The sequence below is a fragment of the Coturnix japonica genome, chromosome 22, assembly GCF_054131305.1.
Source record: "Coturnix japonica strain WE chromosome 22, WE-NBRP24, whole genome shotgun sequence".
Lineage (NCBI taxonomy): Eukaryota > Metazoa > Chordata > Aves > Galliformes > Phasianidae > Coturnix > Coturnix japonica.
Window position 1 is genome coordinate 3,637,465 of NC_140684.1, and position 22,099 is coordinate 3,659,563.

The 22,099-nt window shown below is 38.9% G+C and overlaps 1 protein-coding gene and 1 long non-coding RNA gene across 4 annotated transcripts in view; both read right to left on the bottom strand.

Annotated features, from left to right (window-relative positions):
* Nucleotides 1-4,437, bottom strand: part of LOC146757378 (uncharacterized) — a 29,182-nt gene extending 24,745 nt beyond the window's left edge. Inside the window, exons 1-2 of the long non-coding RNA XR_014936379.1 lie at nucleotides 4,331-4,437; nucleotides 3,584-3,702 (exon numbers count right to left, since the gene is read on the bottom strand). This is a non-coding gene — a long non-coding RNA (uncharacterized LOC146757378). The remainder of the gene's footprint in view (nucleotides 1-3,583; nucleotides 3,703-4,330) is intronic.
* A 647-nt stretch (nucleotides 4,438-5,084) lies between these two features.
* The window catches only part of USP32 (ubiquitin specific peptidase 32), a 59,455-nt gene continuing 42,440 nt past the window's right edge, over nucleotides 5,085-22,099 (bottom strand). For all 3 annotated transcript variants that reach the window (XM_015880897.3, XM_085521661.1, XM_085521662.1), the window contains 18 exons: nucleotides 21,354-21,508; nucleotides 20,566-20,647; nucleotides 18,410-18,484; nucleotides 17,776-17,914; nucleotides 17,403-17,508; nucleotides 16,650-16,823; nucleotides 15,937-16,111; nucleotides 15,286-15,437; nucleotides 14,584-14,695; nucleotides 13,897-14,108; nucleotides 12,330-12,514; nucleotides 11,725-11,811; nucleotides 10,884-11,004; nucleotides 10,280-10,471; nucleotides 9,419-9,707; nucleotides 8,607-9,052; nucleotides 7,967-8,059; nucleotides 5,085-7,450 (listed from right to left, as the gene is read on the bottom strand). In XM_015880897.3, the coding sequence (XP_015736383.1) occupies nucleotides 7,277-7,450; nucleotides 7,967-8,059; nucleotides 8,607-9,052; nucleotides 9,419-9,707; nucleotides 10,280-10,471; nucleotides 10,884-11,004; nucleotides 11,725-11,811; nucleotides 12,330-12,514; nucleotides 13,897-14,108; nucleotides 14,584-14,695; nucleotides 15,286-15,437; nucleotides 15,937-16,111; nucleotides 16,650-16,823; nucleotides 17,403-17,508; nucleotides 17,776-17,914; nucleotides 18,410-18,484; nucleotides 20,566-20,647; nucleotides 21,354-21,508 (2,969 nt within the window). In that variant the 3' untranslated portion in view covers nucleotides 5,085-7,276. The remainder of the gene's footprint in view (nucleotides 7,451-7,966; nucleotides 8,060-8,606; nucleotides 9,053-9,418; nucleotides 9,708-10,279; nucleotides 10,472-10,883; nucleotides 11,005-11,724; nucleotides 11,812-12,329; nucleotides 12,515-13,896; nucleotides 14,109-14,583; nucleotides 14,696-15,285; nucleotides 15,438-15,936; nucleotides 16,112-16,649; nucleotides 16,824-17,402; nucleotides 17,509-17,775; nucleotides 17,915-18,409; nucleotides 18,485-20,565; nucleotides 20,648-21,353; nucleotides 21,509-22,099) is intronic.

A 22,099-nucleotide genomic window follows, 5' to 3' on the forward strand; every position in this document is an offset into this window, starting at 1 on the left:
TCCTGTATTCCTTTTCCTCCTCATAGTACACTTCAGCATGGCACCGGCACTGACAGCAGTACATGGGGACAATAGTCAAATGTCAACGAAGCACTTTGGAGGAGGGATGTAACAATATTATGGGCCACATGTTTGTAATCACACTGTTCCTTGCATTGTCTCATTACTCCAAACATCGTAACGCAAGCATATTTTGTAAGGCTTTCTTAATTCAGCACTGGTGGTGCTGGATCCTGTTCCTGGCTCTGAAGCAGCAGCTTTCCTTTGTTGTTATCCAGTTCATAGCATGAACTCTTCAGTTTTCCTGTAGCTCATTGGGAGGCCAAGGCTTATTTATAACACACGTAAATATTTTCTCCATCAAAACGCTGCACTGAGTGAAGGGACAATTTTTAATCTGCGAACCATCTCAGCCATTGTATGCTAAACACGAAGAGGCTCCAGCTGAATGCTGCACTTCCTTTATCATCTTTCAGCAAATTTTAAACAAGAGGACTCATCTGGCCAGGTTTTTCTCTGTTGCTGTCCTGCAGGGCTGTGTTAAAGCCCAAACTCTTGTCACCTCAGACTAATTCTATGAGTTCAAAACTAGCCACTACTTCTGCCATTTATTTGCCTGTTTCTTCTATCTGCTTAATCAAAACCCTCTCTAGTGGATGGTGTAAAGCCAACACAGGTCACAGCATGATGGGAATCGGTAAAAGGGCAGGAAGAGTAAGTGAGAAGATACACTATAGGACAAGGTCTGAATGTCTGACCTGTCTGTGACAGAACACTGACAAACCAAAGTAAAAAGAAACACTTCAGGGCAGGATACCTTCATCTTCAGATTTAGTTAATGACTGTTTCTTGAAACCAGTTATGTCTGCAAGCACTGGGGCATGCCAGATCTCAGTGATGTCACTGCTTGGAAGATTCCTTCCAGCCTGAAGTACTTTACGATCCAATCGTTCTATGCAGAATCAGACACCATGCTATTATTTCACTTGTATTATGTCTGTGTTGCACTAGATGGAAACAACAGGCAATACAGAACAATCGCAATTCAGTTTGAATGAAGGAGAAATGTACCTACTTTTTGGATCAATGAAAACAATTTCTGCCTTGGTAAGGATCAGGTCTGTCTCGATGATATACGCTACTGAATAAAAGAAGACAGGCATCCAAATGTAGGAATTTTATGTTACAAAGCCAGAATTTCACACATGTGCTTTGGTTTCCTTGTGAACTACTAAGAATCATTAAGAGATCAACCAGCAGGAAGAGCAGAGTTTCTATACTCCATAAATGTGCTCAAAGATCCTAATTTTCGTTAACTCTAGTAGCATTCTTAGTACCCCAGTTTGTGGCTATATTGCAGAACGGCCCTTATCACACATTGCTGTTAATTTTCAGTAACAGGAAAACTTTTACACGCGAACAAGGAAGCTGGAGGTTGGTCCCAAACAAAAGGCACAATCTTCCAAGATTCTGTCAGGATTAATTTCATGAAACAATAAATCATCAAGCACGAATGACTACATTTTACTAACTTCTTGCCTCCATTTACTGGTCCTAAGGGAAAAAAGGTATAACAAAAGCTGAAATTAATACATACGCTGATCCTGTGGGCATTCAGCCAGCTGGGGACAGCCATGCCTACAGTTTGTGTGCTTTCTCAGGACGTTTAATGGCCCCAATCTGCAGATAATGGACAAACAGGCTACATAGAGAAAATAAGTGACACCATCTCCTGTGTTAGCCAAAGGGAGTATAGGGAACAAGAGGATACATTCCAGCCATAACTGGCAACTTCAGAACAGATTGAAACAATGGTGTAAAGATAAAAATCACTTGTGGAGTTGAGCTTTAAAGAGTTAGGGGGAAGTGACATCAGTCAGCTCCTCTTAGCTGCAGGGCACTCACAGGACTTGGTACACTCACACTTCCCAGTCTGATGCAAACACTGTACTTTGCATGAGAAGACACCTCCCCATCCGCTCGTTTCCCCATAACAGGAGAATAAAACATGCAGTTCTTAGACCTGATGCTCTTTACAGAAAGGCTACCTGCCTACCACTGACACAAAGAAAGGGCTGAGCTTCATTCAACACAGGCCATTTCATCAACTGGCTCAAGCCAAGCTGGTTTTGTTGATTTCAGACAGTCCTCATAGTTTTCATTTGTAAAGTAAAAGGCATTTAACAGCAAAAAGCAGCTGCAGTTTTTTGGCAGTGATATGATCCCTTCATCTCCTTAGTGGCTTAGCTTTACTGCCAACAACTGTACATACAAACATCTTAGGTAACTAGACTATTATTATTTCACTTTCAAAGCCTTAACAGGACAAATCCATTGGATCAGCTATAGGTGATATCCTTTAAATTTGTTTTTTTCAACACTGCAGATGCACAAATGACTCAAACATCACTGTGAAATTATCAACAGCATGATTACTTATTCCAAAGCAGTAAAGGCTGCACTGAACAAGTGGTATTGTTTAATGCTCCAATTACAATTGATAAACACAGCAAAGTCTGTCTCATTTCCACTGAGACACACCAGCTTCCCTGCCCAAGGAAGACCCTTGTAGATCCTGATGCACGCTACTTAGTTATCCATTTAGCATCTTCAAGGGCCCAAAAATAAAGACAATAGTCCATTTCCAGCTAAACGTAGCAGTGTTTTTGGAAACATCTGAAACCAAACAAACACCTAGTGATGCAGCTCCCGATAGGCCACCTTATTCTGGTCTTTGGTCCAGTTGCCAGATTTACTTCCTTTTTTGGGAAAAAAAAGAAAAGTCATGATTATAATTAACCGTAAGTCTCGTATAGTCAGTGGCTGCTCAGAGGAAATGTCTCAGTGCTATACGCAGTCAAGAAGTAAATACGTGACCAAGTGCTCATACATCAGTACTTTAAGATCCGTGTTTCAGACAGTTTGAGAGCAAAACCTTCATGTATTTAAAATCATTTCAGTTACTTTTGAAATGGATTATTGCCTATGAATAAATATCATTGTTATCAAATTGCGGTACTTGCAGTACTGAACAAGAGAGGCAAGAGAAAATCCAAAGCCTACCTTTCATAAACGAAACAATAGTTTCAGATGAAAATATAGTTCAGTTACAATCTGCTTATCGGAGCTACTGGTTACACCTTCCTTCTTGTGAGAAATCCCACGAACCAATGGGTGCACACAACCTCAAGCTGAAGCACAATCTATCCACAAGCTCACATCCAAAACAATAGTAAGATTGATTTTGGCCTCTTGTTTCTGCACGTTTGCCTCAGAGCTGTTACCACTCCAAGGTTTAAATGGTTGACTTTGCCTCTGACTTCTCACTTTGTTAATGTGATATTTTGCTTCAACCAAAACCTATCTGTAAGCCACATCAGAAACACAGTGGCGTGCACTGAAGTCAGTCAATGTGTACATCATACTTCCTTCTTCTAGAGGAAACATCACTCAATTCCCACTAAAAAGACCAATATTTTCTCAAACATTCTCTCTTATCTTTGCAAATCAGTCACGTACAAGGAATGCTTCCTCTAGCACAGTACGTGGATGTACAACAAGGCAGCTCTCTGGTAAAACTTACCATGCTAGCTAGGATCATTTTGCAGCCTGTGCAGTTTTTTCCCATAGTCACTCAGTGCTACATTGCTGAAGGGCCACTCAGAGTCCTCAGCTGCCTGGAACTCCGCTCTGTGGTACCACCTGAGGAAACAAGATGGGCTTCAGTTGACCTCAAGCCTTTTTTTTCCCCCCCTTCATAAAGAAACTGCTTGGGGAAAAAAAACAATGTACTGAGCTAGCAGTGCACGATAGCAAACATCCGCTTAGACTTGTAAAGAAAAAGTGAAAACATCACACTCTGTACCGACCACATCCACAATACCGGGAACTGCTACAACACCCGAGCAAAGCACACTTTTAACGCTGAGATGGTACAGATGCAGCACAAGTTCCTCCTTGATTTTACAGCCGTAACAGGTTATAAAACAAAATGAGAGGAAACTACGACAGCCTGTGCTACGTGTGAGACTCTTCCTTCAGCTACAGGAGAGAATTTCCTCTGCTGGCTGTTGGGGCAGTTTCGTTCTGCAGATCACGCTGTGCACAGGTGAGGCACAAACAGCAGCATGACCGCACTGCTCCTCAGCCTGTATTATGAGCCGTACTTCTCCACCTGCACTTAACCATACCTCTCAACCTGCATTTTCCTTCAGCCCATGATTTTTTGTATGAACTGTTATTTCCACCTGACCAAAGCAAGAATTCTTGCTCTAGAACATCTATTATATAGAAAAAACTTAAAGAAACGCTGAAGTGCAGCATTACTAACCACCATTTACTTCAGATTCTCCTGTAACGCGAAGCAAAAGCACCGTAAAATTCGTATTTCCTCACAGCAACAGCCTCGGAAGGAAGCTTTGTGCCCGCGGGGCAGCGCTGCCCTCACGCGGTGCCGCAGCTCCACAGAGTCTCAGGCCGCGGCCCACAGCGAGGCCTGCACTGAGGCCTTGTTTTGTACCACCGTTATGAGCCCGAAATGAAGCTTTATAACCTGAATTTGAATTGCCCAAACACACAAACAAACAAAAAAAAATGTTTAAAAATGACTTTTCTCCCCCCTCTGCTTTAAAAATTTGCAGAAGGATTCCCAGAAGCAGTTAAGTAGGAATTTCAGGTTCACCCACTGTGATTTCAGTCATCTCCGATCTCAGATCCAACATCAAAAATACTCTGCAGAATAAATGAAAGAATAGCTTAATTAAATGCAATTCAGTGCACGAGGCTCTTCAGGCCGATATCAAAGAAGGAAATGCCATCACTCCCTCATGCATACAAAGCTCACATTTTAAATAGGATTAAACAGACTAAAAACTGAACAGCATGTCCTCAAATAGAAAACTGAAATAATTTCAAAATAACCGGCAGAACTACTGAGTGATTTTAGCTCTGCAAATTCCAAGCTGGGTGCTTATTCACACATTTCAACCCCATGAGTTGAAAAATACATCTGAGCTTCATTAAATGAGAACAGAAACTTGACAGCAGGAAAAGAGCTATTAAAGATATCTGACAAGACTCAACACTATCTGCATCCACAGTATTTAATTTGTTTGAATAATATAGTTACAGATAAACAGGTTCACTCCATATACAATTACCAATACCTTTTTTTAATACAGCTCATATTCCAGTACATCAACACTATTTTATTTACAAGGTATTTATGTACATTAACATCTTTCTAAAGTCAGTGCATTGTCAATAAGCTTTATACAATAATTTACAAAGTGAATGTAGTTAATAGTTAACTTAATAAATTTACTACTAAATCATGAATTAATTTAATTTAAAAAAAATTAATTACAACCAATGTAACAAACACAGAAGATCAAATAACATTAGTAGATTGTGCTACCTGCTTAAATAAAACATTTCAAAGTAAATCAGTTGAAAAATCTTTCACTTTTCATGGAGTTCGGGAAGGGAGGAGTAAATAGATGGGAACTGAAAAAAGCTTCTAACCTAGAAGTTCACAATTTGTTTTCCTTCAGTCTCAATGTTTAGATCGCTTCAGATATAAAAGAGCATACGGGATAGGGAGCAACACTTCACAAGTAAGACAATACTTATTTTGGAACCGATCTGCTACCCTGACAGAGGCACGACCTCCACAGACAGGGAGGTTTTTGCTTGAATACAGACAGCAAGATCAGCTAATATAATTTCTTAAATAGATAAAACCCAGATCCTTCTGGAAATCAAACACTTACTGGCAGGCTTGGCATTCTTGTAAAACACATTAAAAAGAAGCCTAAAATTTATTACAGAGATCAACAAAGGTAAATATCAACTGTTAGTGAGAGTAGAAAATCTGAAGAATTTGGAAGGTGACGTGACAAAAATCAGTAGGATTTGAGATTCAGCAGAAGAACCAAGGGGTGAAAGTGTGGAACATCGTTCATATACGCAAACGTTTTAACACTGAAAATGTCTCAAGAAATGCCTACTCAAAAAATAACCATCTTTCTTCTGGTCTCTCCCAAGACTTGCTCATACTTTCCTTCAACGCAATAAGCTGATTAACTCAAAAGAGCATCTTGCAAGGGTATGAAGATTCTGTTTTAATTGCAAGTATTCACATAACCTGCTGCAGAGCTGAAGATTTCAAAAGGCAACCAAATTATGAAAAAAAAAAGAAACCTTCTTAAATTAAGAAATTGATAAAAAAATAAAATAAAAACCCATGAATGCTACGATAGCTACCTGACAACCACAGCTTCTTATTGGTTTGAAATACACAGTGGATTAATTCACAGCCATTCACTCCAGAGCCCTTACAACAACAAAAAGAAACTGTTTCTGAATTCAATTATATGTTTGTTTGTTTTTAAAAGTGCAAACTTAAAAGCAACACCAGTCATGAAACATAAGCTCAAGCATCTTTCCTTCCAAAAGCTGGGAACATCTTGTGCAATGTGCACATTTTAAGACACCGTGTGTGCAATCACCGCTACTCTCTTCAACCTGAAGTTTCTTCTCGAGGCATCTCAGAAGTTTAAGATAGCACTCCTCAGGCAGAAAAGCCATTCCTGAAACATGTTGATCTGCACAGCCAACACGTGGAGAAAACACAGCTAAAAATAAACCATTCAAGTGTAGAAATTAATCCCTTCTCGAATTAGTATTTGGTTGTGCTCCCAACACACAGAAAGAAAGCAACTGATACATTAGTGGTGGCAAAACTGGAAAGCTTTCCGACTTCTGGTGTTCATTCTCAATTTGTCTACTTTTCTCTTTCTTTCCCTGTTTTGCCAGTAAAATGCAATAAAACTGCAGGAAAAAGGAGGTAGCAACATCATGTTGTCCAAAGACAACACTACATTTTTTTCCCCATATTTTAAATCTAAGGAGAACTTTAGGGGGATTAGAATAGTCGATAAACTCTACACTACTTTGCTTAGCTCTTACTTGGACTATTAAATTTAGCTCTTATTTGGTCCTAGTCGGCTTTTCTCAAACCATTTCATTTAAAGGCCAACGGCAGTCTCAGCCTGATGTCTAACATCAGAAACATTTAGAGCATGTAGTGAGACAACAAAACAAAACGATACTATCTCTATATTAACTGCTGTTTAGTTAGGGTTTTCTTTTTGTGCTTTCAGATCACAGGGTACAATAACTACGTAGCTTATCTGTCTCAATAACGTTTTGCCAAATGTAAGTTTCAGGGTGTTATCCCTCATATTCATCAAACAGTCCGTGGAAGATCAGCCGCTCACTGTAGAACACAGTACTTCTTATAATCGGACTCAAAGTCTTCATCCATGCTGCTTGTGTCTGCCATCTTTTTGCCATCAATCTTTGGCAGAAATTGTGCATAGTCTACCCCCTGCTGCTCATAGAAAAGAATGTAGGCAGAGTCGGTGTCAATTTCATCAGGATGCAATTCCTGCAAAACAGAAAAACACGTCCTGAAGTACACGTTAACTTAAAATACACACAATTGCCCTGGAAATGGTACTCCTTAAGAGGCTGTTCACAACTAGAAGGACAACATTTTCTGCCTTCCTCATTACAGTTATCAGGCTCCATTATTTACTTGGAAAGTGTAACAAATTTTATAGAGCTCAATGCAAGTACTCAGATACTGGAGCTTCATTATTCAGTCACTGAATACAAACCAGCTGGTGTCATGGATGTATAATCTTGAATTTCCATTTTTAGTAGCATTTCCATATTCGTTCAAAACAAGCATCTTCCCTTAGCCACATGATAGAAGCTGAGGAACAAATGTTCACGATGCTTCTTTCAGGTTAATAATTTTAGTTAAAAAACAAAAAACGCAACAATACTTAAATGAAGCAATTTTTGAGATATTTATGATTTTAGAAGAGCTCTCACAAAACACAAGCTCCTTTGAATTCTAGATACCTGAGGATGCAATTTGTTACAACAGATGATTTACCTTACAGCTACTGTCATTGTAGCAGTACCACTTGTTGTTTGGGTTTTTGGCATAAGTCACATAATGACCCCCTCCCATAATTCCTGAATGGCACTGAGGAAAAAGAAGAAAAAAAATTCAGGCTCAGACATCACAACTGAGAATTCACAGAACAAATTCACCATTTTTTTACTCAGTAACAATGGTTCATGGCAATCCATACCTGCCAAAGATGCTTACATGCTGCATACTCTCTTAAAGTCTCTTTCCCCTGAAGCAGCAGCACACTGCATGAGCCAGACACCTTGTGCATACTGGCCCCAGCAGCTGAACATGCCCCATCCACAGCCCATCTCCCTCTGTCCTCCAATTTCTTTTAGTATCAAATTCTCTTTCATTACTTTTCTTATCTCATCAAGAACATCACAGTGTTCCTGCTAATTCTGTTTAGCTATTACTCTTATTACATGACTGGATCTGACCAAACAGAAAAAGCACTAAGCAGAAAAATAGTTTTCACTCACTTTTAAAGGTGAATTTATTTTGCTGACTACACTTTCTCCTCCTGTTTGATCAACCTTTAATTTTTGTAATGAACACAAACATGTTCAAGTCAATCAATGCCACAAAGACAGTTTACTCGCATAAAAAGCCAACTTACCGAAATTGCATATAGATTGTAAATAGGGTTAATGCAAATTTCTTCTCTTTGGTCATCTGCAGTATCATCCTCGCTGTGGTTATCAATCTGACCGTTGATACTGCCATTACTGTACGCATTCTGTTCACAGATGTATCCGTTGGCTAGAGTTACCTCATTGTCCTGAGCAGTATACAGTTCAGTACACAGTTCACTCTGACTACCACCCAAATTCTGCCCTCTCGTAAGAGTATCGCTTCGATCAGAAGCAATTTTCTGTTCCTGGTCAGTGCAGTTTTCTTTACTTCCATCTAAGTTTTCTTTGCTACTTGACAGTTTGTTCTTCCCCAGCTGCGGTAGCCGCAGACGCCCTTTGCCTCTTCCTAAAGTCCTTGGGCTACTGTTTGGGCTACTGTTCTTACTTGAAGGACAGCTGGTTCCACTTTTCCTTCCCAGGGATGGAGATGCTGGAAAAGAAAACAAGGACTATTAAGAGAAGTAAACACATAGCCCAGATTTTTGCAAATAAACATTAAAAGAACACAGTTCCACTGCAGTTAATGAGTGCTATATAAAAGTAGCAGTAGCTGTGCATGCACACTCCCATCAACTGAGACTTAACTCTCATGTAGGAGCACATTCCTCAGACTCAATTCTGCCCCCTATACACAAGCTGTACCAATATTCAGTAATGTTCTTCACTGAGTTTTCCAAGACACACAACAGAAACGGTGTTGCAGAATAACGCAGTGCTTTAGTAAATATATATATAACAGTATATCATTTTTCCCAGTTATCAGCATTTAGTGGGAGTTCACCTCATCATTACCCACCTTTGATGTTATTCATGACATTAGCAGTGTTAAGGGATGATGGACTTCTGTTCACATCTCCTTCTGCTGAACAAGTGATCTGCAGATCTACTTTCTTAGAGTCGCCTTGAAGAGTCCGTCCTTCGGACATTTCGTCAATTTGAGGAGTTAACTGTTTTCTCTGAAAATGACTGGGATCCCTTTGTACCAAAAAGGCACTTGGGTCAAAATTTTCTCGGGGAAATTTAACAATTTTCTGAGATTTTATCCAGCGGCCATTTACGAACTGAAATCTTTTCAGGTGAATGATCTAAAGAGAGAAATATGTTAAAGACGGTTAAAGGATTATATCATGGTGAGTAATTTCACTGTTAAAAGCATTTTTTCTCCTGAAGCATGTGCATTTTATCATTTATTAATAAAACAGTAACCACGCAGTATGTGACAACTTGGATTGTGGAACTAATACTTTCACGGGGAAATGCTGGAGAGGTTTGTTTCTCTTCGGTGACAAACATAGCGCTGTTTTACATAACCTACCATGTTTGAAAGTAACAAAGGCAGGTGGTTACACAACTAGACAAAAGATGACATTGCCAAAAGGACTGCTTAAGCGTGAACTCTGACAGAACAGATGAAACAGAATGCAAAATGCCACCACTTGCTGTAATGTATCAGCTAAAAAGATTCAAAAGGATATGGGATTTATTTTGAGTTACTTGCCTGCATTACAGAAATGTGTGCTGCAAACTAAGACAGGGCCACCCTGAGACCACAAGCAAAACCCCATCTTAGTAAGAACAAGATGTAATTAGCAATTCAAATCTGTAACCAATGCCCTTTGCTTCTATTGCTGTGGAGGAAAATTAAACAATACCATACCAAAATGGGAGGAAGCCTCCAAAGATCTAGTTTTTTTGTAGCCAAACAATGGGTCTTGCATTTGGAGCAGTAGTACATCTCATCTTCACCCAGTTCTTCTTCACTGGTGAAGGCTCTAAGACAACTATCCAGGTTGATGGGCTCTGCTTGAGCTCGGCGGCTTTGTTCAACACTTTCATGCTCTTCTACAATCTGAAGTGAAAAAGAACTGTATCTGACTTGGAAATATATATCAACTACTCAGAGGAAGCCTCTGTTCACAGTATCACACAAGTAACATCATACACAAATTAAGGGTGGCAACCAGATGCACTAAATTCCAGTGGAAAATATATCTTGATTATGAAGAGGCAAACACACAAATAATGCACTGTTCGTATTCTTGGCTTACAGAACAATCTGTGAAGCACAAAATTCTAAATAGCTGATTGAGTTCAGCTCAGCTACACATCAATCTTTAGATCAGTTTCGCAGACTCAATGAATCAAACAGATTTACTCATGGATAACTGTTTATGACACTAGCATCCTTAGGAAAACCTATTTATTAACTTTATCTTGGTGAAATACTAAGAAATAATGAAGGGTTTGTGTTGCAATTTTACCCGTTCCTGGGATGTCTGGTAGCGCAGATGGAGTGCTGTTGGATCCCAGTCTACAGCAATATAAGCATTCCCAACAGAAGCTCTGTCCTCTGTGCACTCAATTTTACAGCCACGGCAAAATCTAAGACAAAATGTTAGATGTAAGATATACACTGCCCAAAACCTGTCCAATTTTAGATTACTTCACACTTCAATGTAAAATACAGACATTCAATTTTTAGGACAGGTTTAGTACAAAATTTTAACACACATGAGAAACTGAAGCAGTTCAGTAATCCCAGCTATCTACCTGCGTATACTGTTGTACATAACTACCTGCTGCACACATGAATAAAATACAATGCTTTGTTTCCACAGACAAACACACATTTACCTAATTGGAAAGGTCTGGGCCTTTCAGAAGCACGTCTGTTAGGGAAAATTTCAAAGCACATACCCAGGGTGAATATTGAACCGTCCTATTTCTGTTGTTACCCTCCAAACAGTGGAGAAATGAGTAAGGGCAGATGATGTACATACTTTAAAAGTTCGGTTTCATATGAAACTTCCACAGAACATCTGAACAAGTACATGTATGTGCCTGCATATAGGCACAAATGCACACAAGACAGTAAGGAGTTAAAAGGTTTGGGGGTTTTTATGATTTCCTGACTTTCTTCAAATTTAAGGTTTCTGTCAGCAGAACTTTCAGCTCTCCAAGTCATTAAACTTATTCAAGTCTGCCATGTAAGGGTGGTGGTTAAATTAGATTCCTGATTCTTATTGATATTAGCTCTGAAGACTGAAATACATCAAAATCCCATTATCGTAAATTACATTTCCCTTAAGTCTAAAGATTTACCTGTACCACGGACACCAAGCACAAGAATTTCCATCCTTCTGAACCACTCTTAGGGTGAACGGATACTGATATCCCATGCTGTCATCACTGAAACAGAAACATAACATCACAAAACATAAGGTACAAGACTGCTACAAGACCCTGGCATAACAAACTATGGAGTAATTTATTGCTAAGATATATGAAATGCAACACGACAGTTGCGTTATTTTTCCATTTCATTCTCATGAACCAATTAAGCTGTGCCAAGCACACCCTCAAGTGCAACTGGAAGGCAAACTGCATTTAGCTGCACTAAAAGGATTAAAAGGTTTTTGTTTTCTTTTTAAATTATTCTCATTAAACTTCAGGCCTCTAAAGTGAATTCTTATGGAAATAACCCACTGGATGTAATCTGTAGGCAGAAATCACTTGAAGTAGAAGCACACAAAATTATTCCTAGAATTGTTGACGTTAAAAACTTGATTATATATTTAAAAGCATATACTCGTTCAACAGAGCTTTATGAGGAGTTAAAATTCATGAAGATGAAAACCAAGTATTTTTAAACCTTGTAAATAAATCTCAGCTACAGCTCAAGTCAAAGGCTGGCATGCCAAACTCACCAGTCTTGTGCATGATTACTAGCTTCCTGAGGGGGTAGGGGGCTGGCAAGCCTGGAAACCTGAATCCATACTGCATCATACAGATCTTTTTTCCGTGTGTGAACTGTACAAGGAACAATTAGTGGCATTCCAAAGAGACTGGGACGATTCTTCTGAGATGAAAGAAAATACAGTTCTGTCCGCATCTGCATAATTGGAAAAGAAGAATGACTCAGATACATTGCCTTGTATTACCATAATGACTAGGATGCTGACCTTGTTTTATATGTTAGGTTTCAGCAATTAAAACAAACCATTGACTCTATTAGGAGTGCACTATTCCAGCCATTTTTTTCATCTTTTTTTTTTTCCAGTTTCACTGAAACTGCCTGAAAGCCTTTTTGTATTATTTTATGGTATCACAGCAACACTATTAATTATTAATGCTATTTAAGCACTAGACCACATCAACATACATCTGTTTCAACTATGTTTTTCTTTTTGTATATCAAGCAGATGCATATTTCTTACTTTCCTCATCTAATAGCAACACTAACGCAGACAGACACGTAATGATGTTACTCTCTGCCCCCAAATGACCTCTATACTTGGCAAGTTTAGCTTCTGTACAGAAAGAAAACCTTTACATTTACAGAATACACAACTTACTCCATGCAGACAAATTGGCCTTTGTGCTACATCTCTTGTTTGCAACAAAGGCATCACGCTGCCTTAGTGACACTTGGGTACAGTAATCTGCTATGGCCTTGCAAAAATTGTATACAACTGAGCCTTTCCATCAGCTAGGTTTCTGACAATGATGGACAAAGACTGCTGGAATAGGTTCCTCTTTCCTCTTACCAAAAGTTGTACAACTAGCAAGCTATAATGGCTCAAAAGCATTCTACCCAACACTTAAATTCTATCAAACTTGAGAGAACAAAGAAAGAAAAGCCTCATAGAAACACACAGTAAATTAAAATAGCGTCCCAGCCCACATCCACTAAGCTGTAAATGTCAACAGGCCCTGAAGACATGAGACAGAGCACACCAAATTCATGGCTATTTGAGGTGGTCAGCCGTCCAACTTTGACATTTAGAGCTCAACACTACTACAGATGCTTTTTACAAAGAGTAGTTAATGCCAACAGAATGAACTATGAATGTACTATGCATCTTCACTCTGTTTCTGTGTATGAAATAAGGCTGTTCCATATAATGGAGAAGAAACGCATTTCAAGTAGTTCCTCCAAGGAGAATTTTTTCTGCTCAAAGAATCCTAGAACATTTAATGAGGGAAGCAGTGAGCACCCAAGTGTGCATCTCAGCATTAGAGAACTGGGAAGCACGCCAGCACCAAAGGAAGAAAAATACACCAACAGTAGACATTACTATTTAAATCTACAAAGTTGTATGCCCAAATAACTTGGTGCTTACACAGCAGGGAAACATATTCATGATTCCTTATAAGAAATACACATTAGTTTATCATTCAGATGCAACGTACTGACTTCTTTAAGCATTCACATTCACCGACTTTCTTCAAGCATTACATAAATCATTTAAAATGAATGTAAAATCTACTAACCATTTTTCTGTGGACTGCAATTATGTACCCTGTACATGGACTATCAGAAAGCAGGGGCACGTGACCATTGAGAGTCCAGTTGGCAAGGTTACGTTCTGTTCCACATGGCACTACAGTATTTGGCATTCCATTTGGAATCAGGGTTGGTTTGGAAAGGTCCCCATTCATCATTATGTTGAGTGCTCCGTTAGCTGATGATCCAGTGGAGGTATCTGTAGATAGATAATTACATTCTTACTCAGCCTCATCAACCACAATGCATTATTCACCTAATATTTTGCAAAACCCAGAGTATGCAAGAGCAAGGAATAACAGAGGCACCTACAATGCATGAAACCACAAACAACAAAACAGAAAAAAGCAAAAACTGAACAATTGTTTTGTTTTTAATACGTCCTACTTCAGAGTCAACCCACAAACAACAAAATATTTTGCACATTTCTAACTAAAGCATCTATCTAGTGATCTTCAGACTGCTACACTGGGCATAACTATAATAAGGATCATAGACCATCAGCCCACAGAGACACTGCTCACAGCACCTCTGTGCACCAAAACCTGGACTTGTCTCTTTTATTTTAGTGTCACCTTTTACACTACACTAAGCAGTACAGTTGTCCTCCTGAATTCCTGCAGTACCTGAGCATTGATTATGTTACATGAATGGGAAATAATGTTTTCTTTTACCTGACTGCACAGGACTTGATGCTGATGTTGGTGATCCTGGAACCGGTATTTCGAATGCACACAAAAACCCGCTCACTGATAACCGAACTTTCTGGTTGTCCTGAGGAAAATTCTTCATTGAAAAAGGGAAGATCAGTCAGATATGCACTTATTTCTGTGACTCCAAACACATTTCGTTCTTTTGACAACAGTACACCTATCAGATTATCTGCTTTCTTACACCTTTCTGGAAGGAGAGAGCCAACAAGCAGATGATTTTGCATTGATGTAAGCATATCATACACTCTGTACATAACTTCCACTTTAGTCTCCAGTCTCTTGACAGTGTTTAAGCTCATCACAGCACTCTCATGTGAGATTTATTACAGGGTGTTTCTCTATATCTATATCAGGTATCATGTTTCTCTAAAAATTAGTGATGAATTCAATTCAATTTCCACAAGCTTTTAATTTTCATTTTATTTACGAGTTGTTTATCTTTGCTCAGCTTACTCTGATTTTAATTTAAAGCAAGTTGAACTACAGTTTAAGATTGAAATTCATGTAGAGACACAGCCGAGCCAACTTGTTTAATCACACTTTCAGTTAAATTATTTCACATCCCTGGTTTACAAACCTTAATGTCAAAAAGAACGAAGACACAAGACAACACACACAAACAACAGTAAGAAACGTGCAGCAATTCATTTTTTTTCTTTTTACCTTTATATTGGAACTATGCACTTCTGCAAGTAGTATCTGTTCTGGTTTCAGTCCGCAGAGTTCACTTAACTGTTTTTTCAAACCCGTGTATTTTTCATCCATGTTCAACCTCAGGCCGTATCGAACAGGAGTAGTACCATCCAATTTGATTACTTCAGAGGGGAAAAGAAACACCACAGTCAGCAAACCAGGAAAGGATTAATGGAGATAAAATATTACATATTCTACTTATAAGGAAGTAACTTTTTCCATTAAGACCTGGTTTTCATTTTATACTTATTAATTTATTACCAGGCAATAATTAGCTGTTTATCCCCTTCCCTCTTCTTGCTCTATGCAGACTGAGGACGGCCCACACAACACAAGAAGCAAAGTTCTCAAAAACCTCAATTTTTTGTACTAAGTTCTTCCATCAAGATTGAATGCAGACCATCTATGCTCAGTTTTTAAAGGTTTTATATTTGTTTAACCACATTCCAGTGAATATTCCTGTTCTCTATAATATAAAACTGTTTAACTATGTTTTAAGCATAAATGCTGACGCAAACAAATCTTGAATGTTTTAGAGCTGTTCTTTGAAAATCCAGTCTATGTACAGAGCTTCTATTTGAGCACAGGCAATTTTATACGGAGATAAGTAACATGACTCACCTGTAATTTCTAGGTGCATGTAGCTATCCATGGGCAAAGGTAAGGATAAAAAATTGAAAGGGTCAAACCTAACGCTTATGTGTCCACAAGTTTTACATTTAACTTGTGATTTCAGCTGCCCATGAAATAAATCTACGACAATTGATCTGTTTCTTCTCAGATGGTTTTCCCAGGCCTAAAACAAATTGCAGAGAAACAACACAAAGTTACAAGTTGCAGATTATTTGCTTGCACTACAGGAAAAGGCTGGAGGTTGGAAGACCTCTCCAGTTCTCTCAGCCTATGGAATTCAAGTGTACATCCACAGAAATGGTTTACTGATTTAACAAAAATAGCAAGTATTTAGTTTCCATGGGAGTAAAGAGTAGTTCCTTCCCTTAACAAAATAATCAAAGAAAGACATCATTTGAAGTACTTCAGCAAGGATCATTGCCTTGAAAAAAAGTCTTAAAATTTTGAAGTCATTCAAAATCGCCGTGAAATACCATCTCTATGCCTTATTATAATATTTAAATTAAACTCATTTTCAGATCAGATGTGAAGCTGACTCCTTAAATAACAAATCTGACAAGTTTCAGAAGACAGTCCAACCCTAAAAGAATGTTGCCACAGACATCAAAATCAAGTAGTTTCTAACATCTTGCTGTTTTGAAGGAAGAGAAAGATAAAACAAACAAACCCAAACAAACAGATGAAAAAACTTAAACCTCTACCTCAGCTGCTACTTCCCAGTCTGGCCGACCATCACTATCTTTCAGTTCAACATATGGCTTATCATGAACTCTATTCAAATCCTCGTGAAGACCATCCAGAAGAAAAGCCAGAAGCTCCTGCGAGTCTTGCTGTTGAAAGCCATTAAACCTTGGAGCGTATTTTGCTATTGTCCACTATAAAAAAAAAATCCAGAAAGTTACCGCACATTATATGACAAAATTTGTAACAGCAAATCAAAATATCATAACGTATGCTGTCAACAAACACAAATGCAAATGTGAGGAGCTAAAGACAGCTCCGTATGTTTTCAGAATAAGAGACTGCTGACAGGTAATGCATAATGTTCTGTTCCTAAAACAAGGGGTACCGAAATCCACATCTTACAACCTCCGATTTGCATCAGGTAAATCCTTTGATCTCACGACCACTGAATTATATTCTGAAAGCTGCTCTAGTTCTAACCCCCAGGATGGATGCACTGTGGCCACTTCCAGATGTGTGTCTTGGCTGAATACAGGCCTTTCCCAAAGGAGCAAGTACTGTGACCACTCTGGAGTAAAAAGAGATGATCCCAGATATTCTTGTTGGCTTTATAGCCAACCACTATCATACACTTTCCTTTCTCTAGGGAGATACTGATTTGAGTCCCAGAACCAATACAGTTAACACTGAGAAAAAGTGCATTACATTTTCTGCTATTTTAAGAAATTCTTCCTTTCTGCTTTTAAATAGCACACACATCACAGACTTACTCGTAGCTTCAGTGGTGCTATATTCTTCTGAGTCCCACTCCACAACTCTTGAACTAAATCCCCGTAGCACTTGGCCATGTGTCCTTTCATTCCTATTGGATTTGTCCTAGAAATGACAAAGAAATTAATACCAAAGTGAAGTTGAACAAAATTCGAGCATGAATATAAATGAAGAAGAACAAAAGCTTCTTGAACTGTTTTAACTCACCCCAAAACAAAAAAAATGTTACAGCTCTATACATCTAAACTACTACCTGTTACGTAGCTGATGTTTTATAACAGAGTGGAAGGACTTGCTCATAATGCTTCTGAAAGTCGAAACTCATTTCAAGAAATGCTATGACATTTAAGTGTCGACGGTCTCAAAAAGTACCTGTTAAGTTCATAAAGATGTCTTCCTGTGATGAAATACCGTGTCAGAGGTTGCGTATTACTGACACACTGGATACTTGAGTTCATGAAACATGTGTTACCCAGATTGCTTAATCCAGTAGCACCCTTCTCGGTAGGAACTGAGAAAAAGAAAACATAGTTATGTCAGTTCAGCAGATGTGAATGATTAGTCACGAATGGTATATCATGAAGTTCCGAATATAACCTTTTCACTATAACCATTACAACTGAAATTGCTCCCACTTAAGAGACTCCAGCTAGCACAGATCCTACAGAGGGCCAGCCTGCTCAAAGGATCCACTCTCCCAGCTCTACTTACGTCAACATAAATTGAAGTCAGTATTTTGTTGCATTAGATCTACTATCAAAAAAAAAGTTTTAACCCACAAAACCCAGAATTTGCTACTGCTACATCTCAGCATCTGAAAATACATTATCAATAGGTCCAACTATCACACTTTACTAGCATCTAAGTTAACAAAACAGAAAGAACAAGCCAAGCCCCGTGGGTATAGAAAACCTCTTCCAATGTGAAGAACATTTAAATTAAAATGAGCTGTTCCAGTACAATATAACAGCTTGGATTTTTCTCCTCACCATGGCTCAAGACTTACCTTTATGTCTGTCTATTTTACTGCTGTTCGCTATAAAAGACATCTCTTCAGGCCAGCTCATGTCTTTGTTTCGAACTAGAAAGAGATACAGGACAAGATTTTGTTTGCTGCTACATATTCCAGACAGCATATACAGCTAAAGGCGTTTAATTAAAATTTGCAAGTTTTAATTGAGATCATACATTTGTTTATTTCGTTATATGATTATTTCAATAGTTATATTTCATTTCAGTATATTTCATTTCAATTGTTTCCCATCATCACTGTAAATCATTCTAATGCTGGCATCACTTCAACTATGTCAAGAATATCCTTAGGGAGCAGCCTTGAGATTTCTTTCAGTACCCGTTTCAGTATTTAAGAAGACATCCCTCAGGCTCGTATCGATTGTTCATTTCTGGAACGATTGCTGGTATTTTTTGTTTCTGTGTACTAACAATAGATTCACGTGTACTTCAAAATGGTGACAAATCACACACGTTTCATTCTGGGATCCTGGGCTCCATCAGGAGAGGGGTGGTCAGCAGGGATAGGGAGGTGATCGTCCCTCTCTACTCTGCTCTTGTGAGGCCCCATCTGGAGTACTGTGTCCAGGTGTGGAGCCCTCAGTACAAAAAAGATATGGAGATTTTGGAAAGGGTCCAGAGGAGGGCCACAAAGATGATCAGGGGGCTGGAGCACCTCCCCTATGAGGACAGGCTGAGGGAGTTGGGTTTGTTCAGCCTGGAGAAGAGAAGGTTGCGGGGTGACCTCATTGCAGCCTTTCAGTACCTGAAGGGAACTTACTCCCAGGAGGGGAGTAAACTCTTCGAAAGGGCTGATAATAGCAGGACTAGGGGAAATGGTTTTAAGTTGAAGGAGGGAAGATTTAGGTTGGATGTTAGGGGAAAGTTCTTTACTAGAAGGGTGGTTAGGTCCTGGAACAGGCTGCCCAATGAGGTTGTGGATGCCCCGTCCTTGGAGGTGTTCAAGACCAGGTTGGACAGGGCCCTGGGCAACCTGATCTAGTAAATGTGTATGTTTGGTGGCCCTGCTAGGCAGGGGGGTTGGAACTACATGATCCTTGAGGTCCCTTCCAACCCGGGTAATTCTGTGATTCTGTGATTGATTCCTAAGCTAACTCATCCACCACCTTCCTGTGAATCCCTTCCCTCTGTAAGCCTCTGTCTTGCATTGACACTGTTTGCTTGGCCACATCAGCAAACTGGCTTAAGGAACTAAACTGCTAAAATTTAAAAAAAAAATTAAAAAAAATTAAAAGAGTTATTTTTTTTTTACTATATTACTTCTCACATCAGGTAGGTGACAAATAGTTGGCCACATGTGACCCAATAAACAGCAGGGGCAGACGGCTTCTTTAAGAGGCAGTGTTGATTTTGTTCATTCAGCTTCAGCCTCAGGATCGTTTCAGCTGATTCCTGCAGACCCTCTCTCCCCTCCCTACACATAAATACTCCTTTCTTCCCACGTGTCTGATTAACGCAGATAACACAGTTAATCGGATGAGCCGCTGTGCCAATTTTAAATTGATTATACATGAACTGAGCCAAGTGGCAAAAGGACAACTCCATCTGGCACAGCAGCCTGAAGCGTAATACAAAACTACGCTAAATGAAAGTTCCACAGAAACATCACAAGAACCAAATTTGTAACCCATGTAACCTTATGGACAACAGAAGGGTGGATTAAGAGATCAGACAAGAAGTCAGGTCAAACTAATTTAAGAAGTCAGCTAATCCATGTGCTCTGATATCTCTGGCAAAGGTCTAATTTATTAGTAACTGACAGCACTCTGCCAGGCACAGCACTGAATGGCAGAAGGATAAGACTCAATCGACAAACTGAAACAAGAAAGGCTTCGCTTGTTTACAGAGCTTTTTAACCATGAGGACACAGTCAGCCAAGCAGAAACGTATCAGGTTCTTTGCAGACTGGGAAAGAAAAGCAGCTTGCCATGAAATTCTTAGAAATGAACCTAACGTAGACTGAAACACGCAGCTGTCCTGACCTTTAGCTTCATAAGAACGTGTTCACTACAAGTATCATAACATGAATTCTTGTAAAATCAGTATGAAAAAAACCAAACTGAATAATGCAAAAAGCCTCAGATGCACCACACAGATTTCATTTTATGTTCCAGTTCCTGCTTTCTATACCTTCTATGACTAGATGCTGTTCATCTTGGATTTTAAGATATTCCAGTCTGTGGTCTTCATCATCCAGCAAAGTAAGGTAGTTCTGCAGGAGAAAGAGACTTCATAGAGTTATTATTGCTAGTCCTAAAATTCTCTGAGGATGCTTTAATCTCAAAGCAAGCAAACTAAAATAGCAGTAATTTCCTTTTCACAAAAGAGTACCAGTTTCCTAATTAATTAAAAGGAATTAATTAAATATAGCAGTTCACTGCTCAGCACAAGCATCCATTTCAGCGCTCCAGTTTTAGGTGGTACTTCTCACCAGAGAATTACATGTACTCAGTGGTTTGGAGGAATATGTTCTGCTTGCTCATTTCTTCACATACACATTTGTAAGATATCCCGTATGGCTACTGGCTTACATCAACAGAGGCCTATGGTATGGTGTATGTCCATGAAAGCACATATTTTTAATTCCATTTAGAACAGTTTCTATGAAAATTTATACCGTGAGCATTAATCTGTCAGCCAACTGCCAATTTTTAAACATACTACAGGAAGAATTGATTTTTATCAAGCTAATAACACCAGAATATGAATTTCACTGCTTGGAGTGCAATAAATTCTCTTTTAAAAAAAAAGTGGAGTTAGTGAAATGTTTATTTACACATTTTGGTCCAAGTTCTCTTATGTGAATGGCTATAAGTGGCAAAGGAAACTTAAGGCCTTTATTTCGCTTATGCATGTATGAAAACAATATGATATACGTTATTCATACACTGTTAAAGAAAAAAGCAGCCCAACATTACCTCACTGTTGTACAACCAGAGGCGCATATCTTCCTCCTTTATACGCAACCTCTGAGAGAGATATTCATGTATCTCTTTAATTGTCTGCATCCGACTGAAGCAGCCAGTGTAAGCCAGCACTCTTTTTAAGGGAGCATTCGGTGAAGGTACGTTCCCTGGGTTCAGAACAAAGGAAGGCAAAAGAACGTATATATCCATATGCAAACTGAAACCCAAATCAGATATCTAACAGCTTACTATGCATACTCTACATATTTCTTGTGCATGAAAAAGTAGTTGTTCTTCAGTTTCAGAATAAGAACAGTGTGTTTCATTGAATGGTAGATATTAGCAACCCCTGGGAACGTCTCACATCTACACAAAGCAATAGTTATGTGATCATAAAGATAAATACATCTCCCTCATTACCAAAACCTATTAGAATAATGCTCTGTTATGGTTCTCAAAGGAAACAACATAAAAGAAATTTCAAGATGACAAGACAATGGTAGTTTTCAAAATAAAAAGCTTCAAAATACCACCATCATTTCCTTTTGAAAGCACACTGCAGGCCAAAAATGAGGCAAAAAGAAAATCAGTCTGACTGCTCTGGGAAGCAGCACAACTTTCTCCACCTCCTGACGGGTGGAACACCGACCTGAGAAGGCAAAAGCATCCCAGCTGTTTCACAACAGAAGTGCTCCTTGTAACCAACATCCTCACAGCCACCAATCCCTCTCATCTTCATCAGAATTTCCAAACCTTTC